Source organism: Acomys russatus, chromosome 24, assembly GCF_903995435.1.
Source record: "Acomys russatus chromosome 24, mAcoRus1.1, whole genome shotgun sequence".
Lineage (NCBI taxonomy): Eukaryota > Metazoa > Chordata > Mammalia > Rodentia > Muridae > Acomys > Acomys russatus.
Window position 1 is genome coordinate 1,631,636 of NC_067160.1, and position 20,210 is coordinate 1,651,845.

At 35.3% G+C, this 20,210-nt stretch overlaps 2 protein-coding genes across 2 annotated transcripts; both read right to left on the minus strand.

Moving 5' to 3' along the window:
- Positions 1-3,565: 3,565 nt before the first annotated feature.
- LOC127207169 (olfactory receptor 5M3) lies at positions 3,566-4,510 on the minus strand. Its single transcript, XM_051166534.1, has one exon. The coding sequence runs from the start codon at positions 4,496-4,498 to the stop codon at positions 3,566-3,568; it is 933 nt and encodes a 310-aa protein (XP_051022491.1). The 5' UTR covers positions 4,499-4,510.
- A 7,817-nt stretch (positions 4,511-12,327) lies between these two features.
- LOC127207170 (olfactory receptor 5M3-like) lies at positions 12,328-13,266 on the minus strand. Its single transcript, XM_051166535.1, has one exon. The coding sequence runs from the start codon at positions 13,258-13,260 to the stop codon at positions 12,328-12,330; it is 933 nt and encodes a 310-aa protein (XP_051022492.1). The 5' UTR covers positions 13,261-13,266.
- Positions 13,267-20,210: the final 6,944 nt, after the last annotated feature.

Sequence of the window (20,210 nt, forward strand, 5' to 3'; positions counted from 1 at the left end):
TATTTATTTACTGCTTTTGAGGATCATAGAAATTTGATGATTTTAATATACAGATATAGTAAAATATTCATATCCAAATGAATTTTTATCAGTTGTACTGAGACTATGCAAGTATCTTACTGATAGCCTAAGGTTTTTCACTTTTTGAAATACAGCTGCAGTCACGGGCTCCCCTATGTAAAGCAACAACAACAACAAAAACAAAACAAAACAAAACAAAAAACCTTGATTCAAAGTAAATAACCCGTATTTTTCTTATCAGAATTTAATTAAGTAGCATGTATAAATAATATGACAGTTTTATATGTGAAATACACAAATGGCAACATTTTAGGAACATAAGCTTAATTTGTTCACTCATGATCAAATATGTGTTCTTTCAGTGCATATATTTACAGCTCTGTATTACCAAGGATTCTTTTGATTATGGAATTCCTTAAACGGCCTAACTTAGTGACTACGTGTGTGTGTGTGTGTGTGTGTGTGTGTGTGTGTGTGTGTGTGTGTGTATACTAGCATTCTGGTCGTTGCCATGCCATTGTATTCCAGGCATATTTTTTATATTAAATTTGAGAATTTTAGACACACCAAGATAGAAAATATGTTCTCTTCAAGGCTATCAAATACAAATAGGCAAAACACTAAGAATGTAACATTTATATAATTCCTGATTGTGTCATGGTTCTTGCAATAGATAGTTTATTGTACATATGTGGAATAATATAGATATATATGTAAAAAATATTTTAAAGAAATTTAAAACTATTTCAACACTGAAATTTTCTTTTAAAATATCTAGTAACACACTACCAGGTTTATTATATTTGTATGAAGTCAGTTAATTTATTTTGTATACGTGGTGCCATATAAAGCTTTCTGTATGCATGTCTGTTTTATAAATGAGGGAATGGAAGTACTTAGAAAATTAGAAGCTCTCCCTGGTACAGATGTCTACTAACTGGCAAGACCATGCTACTAAGCAAATAATTTAATACCAGTTTGTGCTTTTAATATACTCTTCTCAAGCTTAATTGATAACTTAGCCTATTAGCATGTTGATTTTAATTGAAATGTATTGTTGATTACTCTCCAAGACAGAAACAAACCATTCATTTTCAACTTACTTTTCTATGAATTAATCTGTGTTTCTGCAACCTAAGAATATGCTAGGGCCTCACCTCTTTATTCCGCCCTGAATTCTGATGGTCTGGCTAACATATACCCAGATCGCAACTGCCTTCTGTGAGAACACCAATTTATTACATACATGAGTAGCATCTACCAAGACAGTAGAACATGTAATTTAAAGACAAGAAAATTTGCTTTTATTACTATTGTACTTTTCTCATAAACATAAACAACAAATTATACATTCCTGATTACTTATTCCCATCTATAATCAAGTCCATGCATGAATATTTTAAAACAAAATGGGCAGTGCAGAAAACTCCTTTGATAACAAATATAAGTCAATGATACAGTGTTAATTTTTAAATCAAAATGTCACCTAAAATTATTATATTCAAATTTATCAGTCTAGACTTTAACTATCCTGAAACATACCCACCTACCTTGATAGAGGAAGAGAACAGAAATGATAATTTCTCAATATTTATGATATAGTCGTGCTCATTAAGAAAACAGAGATAATCTCCCAGGGTAATACCAAAATGATTATGAAATAAATGATGACTGAAATACTAGCAACATCTCCTGGGAAGAAGCTGAATAGACATGGTAGAAAAACAGTTCCAAAAACTGTTTCAAGACCATCAGGATGACATTCTTGACATGACCTCATCTGTCTCACACTGGCTCATGGTGCTGTCTACTGTACAAATTGGCAATTATAGATAAAAATTATAGTGGGTGTGCACACTCTTACGTACATACTCTGAAAGAACTATGTGTGATCATAGATGATTTCAATAATGCACACTAAATACATCTTTTTGTCAATTCCTGATGTCAAAGGGCAGTTCAAAGTGAAAGTCAGTGACAGAATTTGGGCAAATAGATGGAACTACAAGTGTATAATAAGTGAGGGAATGAACTATGCTGTGCAGTGCATCTGTAAACAAAACCATAGTTTCAATTTTTTGTATGAATTTGTGAAACATCTTTTATCCAAGATTGATTATCTTATCTATGAAGAATAATTTTCATACTGTGTTTGTGATGATCTCAGATAGCATAGATTGACTCTCTTAACACCAATTACACATGAATAATGAAAAAAATTAATTACTTCTATGATCTCCCTTTAACTGACTTCAAGTTCTGCTTTCTTTTTTTGGATTGTGATTAGCATTATCCTCAGATTGAAGAAAACTATGAATATATAAAATAACTATAAAGGAATATCTTTAGACAGCTGACAAGTTGAAGAAAATAATGCTGTCCATCACTCTAAATCAGTTTGGTCTTTTAATCATGGACAGAGTTGTAATCAGGCAAAGGTCTTTTCTGCATCCTTCAATACCCAATAACCCAAATGCCTTAACTGCTTTATTCATGCCTATTATGTAGAAAGTCCACTGTAAGAACTACTTTGCACAAGTAAATTATTATATAATATGTAATAGCTAAAGGAAATAAAGATTGGAACTGAAGAAAATATATGTATATACAAGTTGCACTTGTTTAGCTGTGCATTTTGTACCAAAAAAGCTGATTTACTAATAATATAAGTTTTAATAAAAGTAAATTTTTGTGTTGCCTGTACATCCTTGTACTAAAAAGTGAACCTTATGTAACATGAATCATTCTATACTAACATTGTTTGACATACTAAAACATAGTTTTAAAAAGACAGATCATCTTGAATAATTTTTCGTTCAAGTGTAAAAGTTGAATAAATGGGTCATCACCACAGCTAGACAAAAATACTAGAAGAATTTTAATTTAATTTACTAACTTAATTCAAGAAAGATCTATTTTCAAATTCTACCTACACGTCTATCAATCTGAATATATTTCAAATGAGGAAATATAAAATGTGTAATATGTGCCCATATGAATATTAAAATTGGAAGTATTGGAAAATAATGAGATCTTGTTAGGTCTAAACTAATTGTGAAAGTGTTAAACAAGCCATGTTATTTTAAAAATCACACAACTGAATGAATCTCCCCTTCTCTTTTAAAGAAGCTGTGAAAGAAAACAAACCACATGAGTATAAAAGAAAACATAATCTTGTTCTCAAATTCAGAACATACTTAAATACACTACATGATGCCTGCAAATATCAATTCCTAAGTGTATAAAACTTCAAAGATTCACATGATGCACATTTAAATAAGAAATAAGAACCCATTTCATGTGTGGCTAAGAATGTTAATATTCAACTTAGTGAATGTAAGAATTCTTAATAGTCATTTCAATTACTTTATACATTGGAATCAATTTTCAATGCATTTATCAGCAAATCTTAATCCATTTTCTCTAATTTTTGAGCCTTATTTTTATTTCTAAGCATACTATTAATATTCCTGTTTTCATGCTTGAAATATTAGCCCCTTTTTCCTGGACAAATAATAGAACTCAAAATAAGGAAAGTTTTATTTTATTTTGTTAATAATTTCTTGGTAATCACTTTGTCCAAGGCTTCCTTGACATCCTTGTTCCGCAGACTGTAGATCATGGGGTTCAGCATTGGGATCACTGTGGTGTAGAACACAGCCACCATCTTTCCTTGCTCCACTGACTCCTCAGTGGGTCGCCTGAGATACATGAAAATGAGAGTGCCATAAAATATTACCACCGCTGTGAGGTGAGAGCCGCAGGTGGAAAATGCCTTGCGCCTCCCTTCTGCTGAGCGCATCCTGAGAATGGCAGTGACAATGAACAGGTAGGAGATGATGACAACAGAAAGTGAGTATGTGAAGTTAATGCCTGCAAGGATGATCATGGTATACTCTTTGACAAAAGTCCCCGCACAGGCCATCTTGATCAGGGGTGGATCTGCACAGTAGAAGTGGTTGATCTCAGTCTTCCCACAGAAGTACAAGCCATAAGTCCATAATGTGGCAGCCAGACTGGTCAGAAACCCGTATGTGTAGGGGAAAGAAATCAGTCGGATGCAGACAGCCCTTGACATTTTGCTCCCATACAGCAGAGGCTTCCCAATTGCCATGTACCGGTCAAAGGCCATCACAGCAAGAATGAAGATTTCCACATGCACAAGGGCAATGAAGAAGAAGCACTGTACCAAGCAGCCAGGGTAGGAAATTGTTTTTGTCTTTGACAGCAAGTTCTCCAGCATTTTAGGGGTGACATTGGAAGAAAACCACACGTCAACAAATGACAAATGGCTCAGGAAAAAGTACATTGGGCTGCTCAGCTGTGGGCTGATCTTAATTAATATCATCATGCCAATGTTGCCCACCATTGTTATGATATAGACCACAAGGAAAATCACGAAAAAGAGAACTTGTAATTCTTTTCTACTGGTTAAGCCCAAAAGAATGAATTCAGTCACATCAGTGAAATTAAGCATCTTCTCACTTCTGCTAACATGAATTATCAATCTCTGTGGATTAAGATGAAATAAATTAGTTAACTGTTCTATCAGGCAAAATTACTTTGCAAGCTTGTAATATATTCTTTTTTGGTTTTTATTATGCATTTTATTATAATTTATTTACGTTACAATCAATTATAATCCCCTTGCTCTTATCTTCCTGTTAGCACTCTCCCTCCTCTTTCCACCTTACTGTCCTCCCCTAGACCTCTGACAGGTGGGTTCCTCCTTGTCCACTGGAAGATCACAGCTTATCAGGTCTTATCTGGATACCTCGTACCCCTTCCTCTGTGTTCCCTTGGAGCCTTTCTGCTAAGAGGAAGTGATCAAACTGCAGGCACCAGAGTACCAGTTAGAGCCAGTCCCCCATTCTCCCCTCCATTTCTCTATGTGGAGAATGAGGTATCCATCTTCTACATTTGAACAGGGGTCTAGGTTCTCAGTTTGAAATGTCCTTGTTTGGTGCATCAGTCTGTGCAGGTCCCCCTAAGTCCATATCTGCGAGTTATATGAAAGAGATAGGGGATGGAAGGACAGGGAGGCAGGGAGAGGTTTGTCAGCAGCTCCACAGGGAGACTATCAAGGCTGGTAGATCTGGAATATATTCTTAAACATGTAAAATCAACGAAAAATTAAAAAAACAATTAATATTATTCTGAGAATCCAAGAAAACTACTCTCTTGGGTGTTTTGAAAATTTATTCATGTAGAATGTGAAACCTATACTTTTAAAATATATTTTATTAACTCATTCATTTTACATCTCGATAGTTATCCCATAGCTTGTATCCTCACATTTCTCCCTCCCTCCCACTTTCACCTACTCCCCTTCCCTATGACTCTGACTGAGGGGGACCCCTCCCCCTGTATTTGGTCATAGAGTATCAAGTCTCTTCTTAGTAGATGTATACTTTTAAACAGAGATTTTAAAATATATTTCTCCTGAAAACCCTTAGTGTCTCCTATGATAGTAACTGCTATTATGAAGATAGTTTCATAACTATTCTTCCATCAAAAATTTCAAACTTGTATGTCTTCATGATTCATAGAGTTACATAGCCCATCTTATAGAATTATACTATGAAGAATTAGGTGGGAATTAATTCTATAGTGGCTATTCTTCCTATGTCACTCAAAATTTGATACAATTTGCTAAAGTGCCACATATGTAAACATGGAGACCGATGTCTCACCCAAGAACCAAGGCAAAAAGTTGGGCACATTGGAAAGTGCATTGAAGAGATGGATACAAGAAGAATGCTGATGCTCTATGTTCAGACAATGTGGCTAAATCAGTGTGAGCTCAATTCCTAATGTAAAACACTGCTAAGGTAGGTTGGTACCCAATGGCTCCTCTCCTCTTCTGAGGGGAAGAAGAAAGGATAATGGGGGTAGAATATGTGAGGGTTAGACTGAGAAGAGAAAGGGAGAGGTGCTATCAGACAGTAAAGTGAATATATACATAAGTTAAAGGAGAAAAAGAACATTGTGCTGAAAGAAAAAAGGTAGATAGTACCTGAGAAAGAACTACAGCAAAGGTTTTCTTTGTCCAGAACAGTTTCTATACAATGTACAATTCAAGTCTATATAATGAAAAGTTAAAATATGTTTTCACATACTCACAGTTGAAAAGGAATTATAAGTATATCAGATCATGAATGCTATCAGACACTAAAGACATATGTTGATTGTGCAGTTAGCTGTGTTCCTCTACAAATATCATTAAAATTTACAGCAGTTAGACTCTTATTAGGAATGTTTAAGCTGGTTATATGGTATGAAGTATCATGTTAAACACATGAAAATGTATAGATGATGGCATTGCTTCGTAATTCCTGTAAGCTAATTTTAAAAACTACTCTGAGTGGTGCATCCCCATTTGGTGGATAATAAGTTAGGGAGATCTTGGGTTGGTTGGATATAAAATCCTCAAAGTATAAATGTTGAATTCATGGTGTTTTGGCTGATTGTCTCATGGTTCTTCTTGCTGTATGTACTTTATTTTATTTGTGTTTAATAATATAAATGTATATGCCAAAAAAAGAACTGTGATGTATTCACCTTTAACATGGCTCTGAAAATTGATTGCTGATGTTTTGTTAAATGGACGTATAATTAATCTTTTTTCAATAGAAAAAAAGTACAATGGCTACCAGGAAACAGCAATCCAATATCTACAGGGCATTTAGAAGATTACTTGTAATCTAAATTCTAAAATGTGTATATGAAACTTCTCCTAGCCTATCATTCTATTCTAAGTTAAATAACTGATGAGAGTATTTTTTCTGAATCATGTACAAGTCAGTAGTTAATATCCCAGGTAAATATTCTGTTTCTATTGTTGCAACATAGTTGAATCTAGGATCCAACACTTATATTGTGAAGTTGAGCATGTTTGAAGCTTCCTTAACTTTGTTCCAGATTTTTCTGATGTTCAATATGGGATGATCATATTCACAGTCTATCCTGTTTTATTTTATACAATATGACAACATTAATGATAGTGTGCATTTTATTATACATATACAAACATAAAACTAAGTGATTGTTTAAAAATAGTGAGCAGGCAGGAAACATTTGCTGAATGTATTATATCAAGAATGTATAGTAACTATATGTAATTCATACTAAAAACTTGACCTTCTCTTGTCTCTATGTCTTACATACACATATACACTGGAGATGAGATCATTAAAGTCTTATTATAAAGAAAACAGTTAGATAAAAGTGTATGGTACAAGCTTCATTGGATAGACTTATTGTTAAGCAAACCTGAAAATGAAGAGAAATAACACCATCAACAAACACAGAGATTTTAAAAAAAAATTGGTGAGCTGCACAGGAAAATGCAAAATATCTTGGACCATACCTCAAACCTGAGAGAACGTGGATATTTTCAGAAGAATCCTCCCTTAAATGTTTGTGGTGGGTTAGAACGAACAATTATAGATTTCCCCCAGGACTGACCCAGGGGAAGTGTATCTCTAGAGCAAAAGCTAACTCATTATTTTTCATAATAATAAGATAAATTTATCCTGCCCCCAATCTTATGCTATTTATATAGTTCTGCATTAATTTCTGTGATTATGACTGGAGATGATACTGGAAATTTTATGAATAATAGGTGGCTATTTGGAGCTCAGTGATAATGGTTGCAAGGGCCGAGATCAAGGAGCTGCTTGCAGGTCTATGCCGTGGATGAGAAAGTCTACCCAGGAAGAACTCAAGATTTTTTTTAACAAGAATCATATTCTGCACTTTTTAGATTATATTTTTATCATAACATAACGACATAATTTTCTTCCTTCCCTTTCACTCCTTAACTTCTATCATGTAACCCTTGATGCTGCCCTCAAATCCTTGGTCTGTTTTTAACTGTCGTAACTTAAACAGATGCAAACATATGCACATATGTAAGTACATACACACATAAACAGATGGATATATACATTCCAAACATATAAATGTAACCTGCTCTGTCCATGTAATATTTTATGCATGAACATAATCTCTAGGCTGATCACTTAATGTTGGAGAGGCAACTGGGGATGTTCCTCCCTGGCCAAGACCTTTTGTGCTTGCACTGAAGGACGGTTATTCTGACCATATGAAACTGAACAGGCTGGGGAGGGAATATGTTTAAGACTTTGTATAAATTGCTAAACAGCCAAATTAAGATGTTCAATAACACAGACTGTAGAAATTAGTCACACTTTTTTTGGCTATATAAATATCATCTTTTTCTTGCTTTTTTTTCACAACTTTTTATTGATCCTTGTAAATTACACATAATGCATTCTAGCCTCACACATCACCTCAACCCTGTGTATGTGCCCTCTACCTCTGTAGCATCCCCTTAAATAAAACAAAGAAACATCCAAGTATAGAAAACATCTCATCATATTTTTCTTTCAAATGCTTCAACATCATTATACAATACAAAGTGATAATGATACAAATCTTGGTACCAGGAATGTGCTTCCTGACTCATTTGAAAATACACCAGATATTGGTGGAGGGGAGGCTCCTCTTCCTGATGAGAAGGGGGGAAAGGGATGAGGGTGGGACCTGGAGGAGAGAAGGGAAGGGACTGCAATAGGGTTGTAAAGTGAGTAAATGAATACTAAATGAATACTAAAAATCAGGCAAAATGTCCCTACACACACATACACACACGAAAATGTGATTTTGTACAAGGCACTGGCCAACTTAAGTTGTTTCTCCTCCATAAAACAGTGGCACTAATAACATTGTTAAGTTGAAGTTGAATTAACAGACTAAATTTGTATGTTAAACATCACATTTACTGCTTTAAATACATTATTAAAACTAAAATTATTTTTATTGTATATATAAGAGGGGTGTAAAACAAATAGTATTTTCCAACTGTGCTAGAAAATGTCTTTAATCATACAGGATAACTATTGATAAATCTTCCAATAAATAAATCCTTTGACACAGACTGCAAGTTCTTACAAAGCTCATAACTGCAGTATGATTGACGAATATAATACTGAATATGTCTCAGATTATGCTAACCCATTTCTCAGAGCATTCATGTTAAAGTTTGATTTTATTTCTCACTGGTAAGAGAGTGGTTCATATAAGACCTCTAAGTGGTAATTTAGTCATGAGGGCTGGGTATGAAGAATGGGTTAATAGCCATATTTGTAGCTCTAGAAAATACCAACCTTGGGTTCCTGGTATTGCCTCGAGGAAAACCTAGGCTAAGGTAACCCTTGACTCCTTATATAGAAGACAGGGACCGTAAACCATAGAAATAATAAGAAAAATTAATGATCTATTGTTAGGAAATTCTGAACCTGGAAATCTTGTGATGCAGATGGACAACATTCTCTCCCCATGTCATAAATGATAGGAATGATTTGGAGAGGTAGAAGGAAAGGAGAAGACAGACATAGAGAAACTCAAAGGCAAGGTGGATATCAAAGCCTTCTTTAAATTTTCAGTCAAACAGGCTTAGACCTTTCTGTTGTGTTTATCTATAACCATGGCTGGTATCTTGTACGACTGACTGATTTACTTGTTCCCATTCTGCCATCTACTGTAAACTCAGGTACTGTAGTTGTCCCTTTAGCACATAGAACATGTTACATCGCAGCTTTTCAGGGATATCTCCAGGGACTCTGCCCATCTATGGTAAAGCCTCACGCCATGTTACTAAAGCAGCCAGTCATTTTTATCACCAATATTTTCCTTCTTCAAAAATAACTTGGTTCTGACTGTGGTCTCAAAAAAACTACCTTTGATGTTGTTGACTATTTTGTGTAGAACTTAGATTGAGGCTCTTCAAATATCTACATGGCTAATTCTGTAACCATGTGAAATATGTTTCCTAAACTTATCTTTTATTTTACTTGCTTGCGTGAATATCTATCAAAAACAAGTGTTTATTCAAACTTGCAAGCCCTCTAATGCTGAGCCACATGCTCCCATATCCATATCTTTAAAAACAGTTCACAAAAGTAAGACATGGTCGACACACAGAACACAGTACACTAACAGAAGTTAAGTGAATATATGAGAAAAAATTCCATAACACTGAAAAATACAACAAAGAAATATTGACAAACGGATTTTATCTATTGTAGCAGTTTATAACTAGTGATTATTAAATAAATGCTAGCCACTATTTTATAGAAACAAACTATGATTTTTTTCTTCATAAAATATACAAAATTAAAGTCTGAAAAATTTGGGTATTGCAAAGTTCAGGGAGCCAATGAGCTTTGGTGTGGAGGGTTACAGCATGGGAGTAGGTTAAGATAACATTGCCGGACAGAATACTCTCTGGACCTCTCACAGGTTGGCATGATAGTGACTTTAGGATGGCACAATTTATTTTTTGCTTAAGTAAATGTTAGTGGTCTTTTGGTAAGAGACTGTAATAGAGTTACAATGATTGTCCTTTTCACCATGGGGTTCACAGCATCTCCTGCAAACTTAAGGAACAGCAGATTGTGGATCAACAAAAATAGATAAAATTTGGGGTAAATCCTGAGGAAACTTTGGCTGGACTTCTACTAATGCACAACCCTTTATCTACCTGGCCTTCAGCAAATATAAGCTACTTTAAAAGAACATGACAGTTATATGCAAACAGGGTTAGAATGCTAAATCAGGAAGAAGAGCTTTTCATAACACCAATGAGACAATAAAAATGAGGAATATTTATTCAAATTATATAATCTTTGAAAAGTTGTATACACACATGAAGAGAACTAATAACCTTTAGACAGAACATGTGGCTTATAGAATATGTACTGGGATACCTAACGTGATTAACAAACCTGCTCACTGAGCTCCATCCCATGCAGAGTACATGAGTGCTGATCAGCTCGCTGATGTGACCAGCAGACACAGACTAGACCCAATCGATGAGGAGTATATGATGTGGTCATTGTAAGCTGATAAAATTTTTTTAAAAAAAGGTCTTCTTTCAGGGAATTTGAAGAGCAATAAGATAATACTCTTTGAGTCTCATTAGGACAATCACTTCATTTCAGACGAGGTCTGCCTCATTCAGAGAAGTATGGCAATAGGCTGACCACTTTGTTTCACACAATATGGTTGTTGAACAGAAAATGATACTAATACATATAATTCAGATAATCCAATGTCCAAGTAGTGTGTTGTGATATTAAATGCATTAGCATTCAAACATATTTAAATTAGTAAAGCCATGTAATTGTCTCTACTACAAAAGTTGATCTAAAGTCAGGATATAACTAAAAACAATGTTAGGTCTTGGAGATAAATGCTTTTGGAGTTACAAACTTCATGACAGTGGGATAAAGGATAAGACGACACATGAAATTAGCACATGACATGACAAACAACTACAATAAAGGCATTGCAATGTGACACCTTGCTTCCTAAAATAAAATTTATTTATTGCATTAGTATACATTTGAAGATTTAAAAATCCCCTACTATAGAGTTAATTAAAGCTGCTAACAATTTATAATATGGTCAAAATTCCAGAATCTGGGATTTCTGTTTCCAAAGATAACAATGACTACTAGTGAGCATGCAATTAAACATTAAAAAATAACCTGTAACCTTTAAACAGACCACTATTTATTTGTAAAATCAGACCAAGCTACATAGTTCTTTTAACAGCAGACGCCTGAAATTCCAGTGGGCAAAAAGATTTCTGAACTGTGAATTTACTTATTAAATTTGAAATGGAATGGAAACCAAAATATGCGTGTATGTGTGTGTGTATGTGCATGTGTGTGTGTGCATGTGTGTGTATGTGTGTGCATGTGTGTGTGCATGTGTGTGTATGTGTGTGCATGTGTGTGTGCATGTGTGTGTGTGCATGTGTGTGTGTGCATGTGTGTGTGTGCATGTGTGTGTGCATGTGTGCATGTGTGTGCATGTGTGTGTGCATGTGTGTGTGTGCATGTGTGTGTGCATGTGTGTGTATGTGCATGTGTGTGTGCATGTGTGTGTATGTGTGTGCATGTGTGTGTGTGCATGTGTGTGCATGTGTGTGATGTTGGTTTTGTTTTGTTTTGTTTTTCATGATGCAGACCATTTTGTGGCATGCTTTCTTAACCTCTGTACTGTTTTTTCTCTGTTTAATTAGAAATGTATTTTATAATAGTATGTGTATATGATCCAGCTACATCGTATAAGTGCCTGGAACCTTCAAAGAATAGCACCTATTATTTTAAAAATTAAGAAGTAAACTTTTATATTTAACAAGAATACAAATAAATTCAAAGTCATCCAAGAGTATTGTCTTATGAACAGTAAGTCCTTGTATACCTTAAGTCTCTATTTTGCTAAGAATGCTCTAGTGACAGCCTTGGACATGGCTTCTTTGACATCCTTGTTCCTAAGACTGTAAATCATGGGGTTCAACATAGGAATGACTGTAGTGTAAAACACAGCTACCATTTTCCCCTGCTCCACGGATTCCTCTGTTGGGCTTCTGAGATACATGAAGAACAGGGTTCCATAAAATATGGTGACGGCTGTCAAGTGGGAGCCACATGTGGAAAAGGCTTTCTTCCTTCCTTCTGCCGAGCGCATCTTTATGATGGCAATGAGGATGAAGATGTAGGAAACGATTATGACCAGTAAGGAATAAGAGAAGTTGAGGCCAGCTAACGTGCGCATGGTGTATTCTTTAATGAAGGTGCCTGCGCAGGCCATCTTGATGAGGGCTGGGTCTGCACAGTAGAAGTGGTTAATCTCAATGTTCCCGCAGAAGTACAAACCGTGAGTCCACAATGTCGAGATCAAACTGATAAAGAAGCCATAGATGTAAGGGAAGGATATCAGCCGCGCGCACACGGCCCTCGACATTCTGCTGCCATAGAGCAGAGGATTGCCGATCGCCATGTACCTGTCGAAGGCCATGACGGCCAGGATGAAGACTTCCACGTGCACAAAGGCGATGAAGAAGAAACACTGCACTATGCACCCAGGGTAGGAGATGGTTTTCACCACAGACACTAGATTTTCCAACATTTTGGGGGTGACATTAGAAGAAAACCACACGTCAGCAAAGGACAGGTGACCGAGAAAAAAATACATAGGACTGCTGAGCTGAGGGCTGATCCTGATTAATATGATCATCCCAATGTTGCCAATCAGAGTTACAATATAGACCATCAGGAAAACTACAAAGAAGAGGAGCTGCAGCTCAGGACGACTGGTCAACCCTAGAAGGATAAACTCTGTTACATCAGTAAAATTGGGCATTTTCTCAAATATCATCCAGAGACAGAAGCATTGTATCTTAAAAAAAAAAAAAAGAAAAGAAAAGAAAAGAAAGAAAGAAAAAGAAAAGAAAATTAGTAAGTCTTCAGGTGGAATGCAGACATTGTATTGATATAACTTTTTCCTAGCTTATTTTCTTTCATGTAGAGCTAATGGTCTTATTAATGTCTCTTCTCTTGCCTATGTCAATTTATACTATTTGGTGCAATACATGTATGCATACACACACACATACATACATTATAGTTTTTACACTGGAAAATCATAAAATAGCATCACCACATTGCTCAGTTTTACTTGTTAGAAACAAATATTTCCCATTTCAAGTTTGCATTGCAAATGTGTGTGTGTGTGTGTGTGTGTGTGTGTGTGTGTGTGTGTGTGTGTGTGTAGGTGGGTGTGTATGTACATGCATGCTTTATCCCTATGAAGTATACATAGTTTTGTCATACTTTGGAAATGCATCAAACGATATTGCAAAACTTGCTATAAAATTATATAAACCCCTATTAGGTCTTTAAAAGGTAACTTCATTTTTAAATAACCCTAAAACTTTTTTAACATTTTCAGTTGTGTCTCCTTATAAACTACTCTGATTAGAATCACCCTAGGTATTATTTTCTCTCTGAAATGTGAGACTAAGGGGTTTTCCCTCTACAGTCTATTTCTCTTTCTTAAAATAATGTTCCTTTGGAGGAGTGAATAAGATACAATGAGACCAATAAGACATAATGAGAGTAAGAATGTTTGAAACAGACGAAGCACTGAGCATTGTTACAGTGCTGAGTCACAGACCATCATCTCTCCCTGTATATATCAGTAATCACTTCCTCCACATCCTCCTCCTAGTAACCTTGCACTGAGTTGTCTATCTGCAGGGTCACAACACTGCTGCCAAACCACCAATTAACGGGATGTTGATCACTAACTTTAGTGTGGCATATATATATATATATTTCCTAACAATCTAAAGTAAATTTCATTGGGTTTAAAGCCATATTAACTCATTATTTCACTATTTACTTGCACTTTATTTTTTCCAAAAAACTAATTGGTTCTCCTTCCACACACCAATAACAATTTTAATAGTGCATTTATTATGTAGAGATAGCCCTTAACTACTTAGTTAGAATCTGTATTTTCTCCTTTTTCCCTTTTTTTTCACCCCATGTTTTATGTTCCAATAATTCCTCCTAATTATAATGTGAATAATGGAATTTATGTAATGGGAAGATGATGGAAATTATAAAAATAAGAAATTATTTTCTTCTCAGGTTTCAAATGATTGGAGTCAAGACAGAGGAGCATTGGGGCAAGCTATAAAGGAGTAAGGAATGGTTCTATAAACTGTGAACTCATAGAGGGGAGAGATCAAGACAGCAATCTTAATACATCTTTTACTTCATCAGGAGATATACAATGGTTATTTTGACCTCTTCAAGTAATTCAACCTTTCCCACATTTACAGGTAATAAATTTGTTATCTTGTCTTCCTGTTCAATGCAGGAGTGTTGAAAGCATTTTAATAATTATTTTGTAGGCTATCACTGATTTGTTTACTACTAAACTTCTAACATTAACAGGAACATTTTTATTTGTGCCTTTCTATTTAAAGCAGATAAATTCACAAAAATAGAAGAAAGAAAATGTCTGTGTGTGTGTGTGTGTGTGTGTGTGTGTGTAGTGCTTTCTCAGTGTAGTTTTCTTTGTGTTTTAAAAATTCTGTTTTTTTACCTTTTTTTTTTTTTTTTTTTTTTTTTTTTTTTTTTTTTTTTTTTTGCCTGTTTGCTAAGGAGAGAGAAAAGGACATAGAATTAGATGAGTGAAGAAGTAGAGGAAGATCTCAGAGCAGTTAGTGGAGGACAGACCATGATCAGAGTATATTAATGAAAACTATTTTCAAATAATTTTTGTGAATGAAAAAATTGATATTAGGCTTCAAGCCCTAACTACTGAGTGTATCAGTAAGTAAAGACAAATGAAATATCTTTGGTTCTGAGGAATTCTCAAAATTTAGTAGTTCTTAATGACTAATTTGAAATGGAAACAGGAGATCAAATTCCTGATATCTTGATGGATCTGTCCACATCTTCACCACTACTAGGCTTGTAGTAAGGTATATGACCTATGGACAGGTATCAACCAGTTTGAGAACTTCCTTGTTTCAGAATAAATTTTTTGTATTCTGTCAAGCACCATGGTCCTTAACAACTAAGATGTCACTGTTCAAGATAATGATTTAATATGCCAGTTCTTTTTTTTTTTTTTTTTTTTTTTTTTTTTTTTTTTTTTATTAATTTATTCTTGTTAATCTCAATGTTTATCCCATCTCTTGTATCCTCCCATTCCTCCCCCCCCCCCATTTTCCCATTATTCCCCTCCCCTATGACTGTTCCTGAGGGGGATTACGTCCCCCTATATATTCTCATAGGGTATCAAGTCTCTTCTTGGCTACTTGCTGTCCTTCCTCTGAGTGCCAACAGTTCTTATAGAAACCTGCAGAATTCTATCCCTAGCAAAGGAGAGATTTACCTAAAATGGCAAATCCAATTGATTGGATATCTCAGACTGTTTCTGTGCTAAATTCCAAATAATTAAGATGAAGAGAAACCCAGGTTTTGTTTTTGTTTAAAGTATCTATTGGTTTATTTATAATTTATGATATTTTAATGTAATATGAACAAAATGTTATTCAACTTTGCATATATGTTGCTGATATTCCACAAATGTCACTACTGAGTAAAAGTTCACCTCTGACTCTGTATACTTGTAATAGAGAGAAATATTGGAAGATAAACTAATACTAAGGCAAGGTTTTTAAAAACCACAATGCTTTGTCTCACCAAGTTGCATAACCTCCTTTCTTGGCCCTTAGGGAAACTTATCCTCATTAATCTCTAGGTTAAAATCAGCATCCTGGTCTTTTGACATCTAGGAAGACTCCCAGTTGAAAATCTTGAGGGCTTTTGAAGCCATGTTGAACATTAGCTGATAGCCTTGTGGGTTTTTGGCAGTTCTCAGCAAATATCTTCATTATTTTGAATCCTTTACACATAGTGTTGATGACTTGGAAAGAACACTAGAGGCCACTTAACCAAGAAAGTCCCTACCTGCATCCTAATTTTACTGATAAGGCATAAAAAGAGCATGGAGGCTACCTGTGATGGCTAGTTTATGTCAGTTGACACAAGCTGAAGTCATCTGAGCGAAAGGAACGTCAATTAAGAAAATGCCTCGATGAAATCATCCTACTGTAAGCAAACCTGTAAAGCATTTTCTCAACAAGTCATTCATAGGGGAGTTCCCAGCCCTCCTTGCCTCGAAGCCTTGGGTTCTATAAGAAACCAGACTGAGCCATTGGAAGTGAGCCAATAAGAAACACGTCTGCGTGGTCTTCGCCTCAGCTCCTTTCTCTAGGTTCATGCCTGCCTTGACTTCCTTCAGTGATCAAATGTTACATAGAATTATAAGCTAAACTAAACCTTTCCCCTCCCCAATAACAAAATCTTCCAACATAAAACATACTTCTTGATCACCCCTTGGTGACAGTCTGAATATTTCACATCGTTTGCTTCAGTATACTTCTATCACAAACAAATTATCATCCTTAGATTGGCACACCAGACCTAAAGAACCCTCCTCAACAGACTCCCATTATATCTGTGAAGCTTGTCCAATTCTCTCAGTTAAATTTGTTCATCTTTTGGTGATCTGGTGCATGGATGCAGCGTATTTATATCACATCCAATTCCTGTCACACTGCAGCTCTTTACGGAACACATTCTTCACAGATGCTCCTAAGCAAAACAATCACTTGTGCCTCAGAATTTTAAGGGCGGTCCCAAAGGCTGGCAGTTTGGACTGGTTTTGCTTGAAAAGTAAACAAAACAACCAACAGGGGGAAAAAAGTGCAGATAATCAGAATAGCTCCATGATAAACCTACCTCCACAGAAAGTATGAACATTGCTTCTGTGAGCATCAGTGAGTAGCTCGGATCCATTTTATGAGGGAACTTTACACACTGTATACCTTACTGGGAAGTACAGAGGGACCCAGAAGATGCAATTAAAATTTTCCATATTACATCATTTATCTGCAAATCAGAAAATTAACCTCAGGAGATGAACAACTCTCGGTAGAATTACAACTTTAAAGCAGATGGTATGCTAACATATTCTTTCTTCTTCCTGCCTTAAAGTGTTTTTTGTTAATAGTGATGTGTGCATTGTGTTCCTGATAAAGGCCTTAATTTCCCGTTTGGTGATGCTAGAACTGAACATACATATGACGGCATGTATATTTTAATAAGCCCTATCTCATAATAAGCAAATTTGGTAATTAATTATTAAAGAAGATGCCTATTTGTCTTTGTTTCTAATAAATAAATTGTTTAAATTAGATAATGGGACTGAAGCCATACTTCAGTTGGCAAAGGGCTTCCTTGCATTCATAAGGACATAAGACTAATCCTAAAAGCCACATTGCTTAAAAATTGTCGTGGCAAGAGATTGTATGGCAGAGTTATGAGAGAGAGATACTGGTGGATCCCTAGACCCACTAGCCCACTGGATCAGATTCAGGCCAGTGGAGGAGCTTATCTCAGAAAAATGATAGACAGCACCTAAAAAATAATACCCAAAGCTGACCTTTAACCTCCACATGCACATGTGCACGTGCTTGTTGTGCATAACAACATGCACACATTTATGTGTATTGAATTACTCATACATACACATGAAATGAAAAGTAAAGTAGGATACATTTTATACACACACAAAATCTGTGAGCTTGAAGTAAGTATGTTTTATTTTGGATGACAGTTTTTTTTCTTCAAGTCCCTGCTTAATTCACAAACAGATATTAACAATAACAGTATAAAATGTAATTCTTCGTCAACTAGTAATGTATGCCATTAACATATATTAGAAGAAAGGATCCTGCAAACTCCTTGAAAGAAGTATCTCAGAGATTCACTTGGAATTTAACAAAGACTTTTGCCATGGTATGAATACAAGTTCTTTAATTTTAATGTTTTTAGTTGGAGTAGAATTACATTGCTCACTGCCCCTTCCCTTTCCCGTCTCCCTTACTCTCAAGTTGTTGGCCTTTTTATGAATGTCATCATTTCATATATATATATATATATATATATATATATATATATATATATATATATATATATATATATATATATATATATATAAATCATCATGAGTCCAGCCTGATCACTGGGCACTGGAGAACAAGTAAGAGAGATCTTACCAAGGAAAGATTAATTCTTCTTCTTTCAGAAGCTAATAGTTGTCCTTGGTTCTTTGTATAGGGATGAGACTCAAAAACATTTCCCCACTTGAGTGTTAATATGTCTGCCTAAATTGCTATTGTATTGATCTTATTTATGAACCCATTTTTAGGAGAGATAAGTGTTCTTAAAGGTCCATTCCTCACACTGTGGCATCAATGGGCAAGTAGGAACTTAGAGAAAAAGAACATAGCGGGAGCCCATGAGGTCCCAGGGACTTGCCCTTGGAAGGGTAATAAGACACAGCTCTCACTACTCCATTTCCTCTGGGAGGTGAGCAACGTTGCCTCCTGATGTGTTCCTTGCCAAGATGTTCAGTCTTAAAGAGTCTTTAAAAACAACGGGATCAATATCACACTGCAACATCCAAATACACAACCAGGATAAACTTTCTGACTGTATGAATTGATGACTTCAAATATTTCAGACAGACACATACACAAGGTAGCCACATCCATAGTGCTCTTCTCATCATCACCCTATCAGAGACACTTTCCTCATCTTAACATGAACACATCAGCCAGAGCCTTCAGGCAAATATCTGCAATCCTGACCTCTTTACTTTCTTTGATACTCTGGTCAGTATCTGAGAGTTTTTTCTTTTTGTTTTGTTTTGTTTTGTTTTGTTTTTAACCAGGTTTGTTTATGTGTCTACCTGACAGACTCACACACTCATCTGATGACTCTTTCTGGGCTATTCATTGACGAATTAAATTTGCCATATGTCGCATTAAAATCACTAACTTTAAACCCTTGTGCATATAGCAAATATTATTAGGACTGTTAGGAGCTTTAAGAGCTCCATGTGAATTACACCAAGAAGGAAAACTAGAATGAAACAAGTTAATGATCAAGGAAATACATTCATACTAGGTTCCGTCCAAGGATAAGGCCCAAGTGTACACTAGGATAAGAAAGACTATGAACATAGAAACAAAGAATAAATGATTATCTAAACAAGAGAAGACAGACACCTGTTTATTAGAAAAAAAACATTGACATAAAAAACTTGCTTTGAACACATAATATACATTTTAAATAAGAAAAAGATAACAGACATATTTGTGAGGAAGAAACTATTGAGGATTAGTTTACCCTGTCTTGAAAGAGTTTACCCATCAACTTTGCCTGCATCCAAGCTTGTCAAGTTTTAAGCAGAATTCTGTCAGTGGTCAAAATAAGGACATTCTTCCCAGTGGCTTGTTTGGCATATTTGAAGCCATCTCAATGAGGAGGTTCATTGATGCTCATCATAAGCTTTGAAGTAGGCTGGGTATTTCCAGGAGTTAATATGTCTTGCTTTCTAAGAATCATTAAAATAATATAAACATCATTAAATGCCATAATCTGTAGGACTCTGAAGGTTTGGAGACCTTGTCTAACTATTTTTCCTTATTTGTCTCTAGAATCATACCTATCTGTAGTTCCTGCCTCACAAATATATCTGTCAGATATAGTGGGCTAGAAGGTTAAGGATGATGCTCCAACATTTTAGAGAGCTGGGAGCAATTGCATGCTGGACTGGCAAAAGCAAACACATAATGATTGTATCTATTTTTGTTTTTTTATGTTATGTTTATATTATTATACATGAATAAAATAAACAACATACAGCATGAAGAACCATGA

Bases quoted from the DNA above. Each gene is read 5' to 3' on its own strand.
- LOC127207169 (XM_051166534.1), bottom strand. From the start codon at position 4,498: ATGCTTAATTTCACTGATGTGACTGAATTCATTCTTTTGGGCTTAACC.
- LOC127207170 (XM_051166535.1), bottom strand. From the start codon at position 13,260: ATGCCCAATTTTACTGATGTAACAGAGTTTATCCTTCTAGGGTTGACC.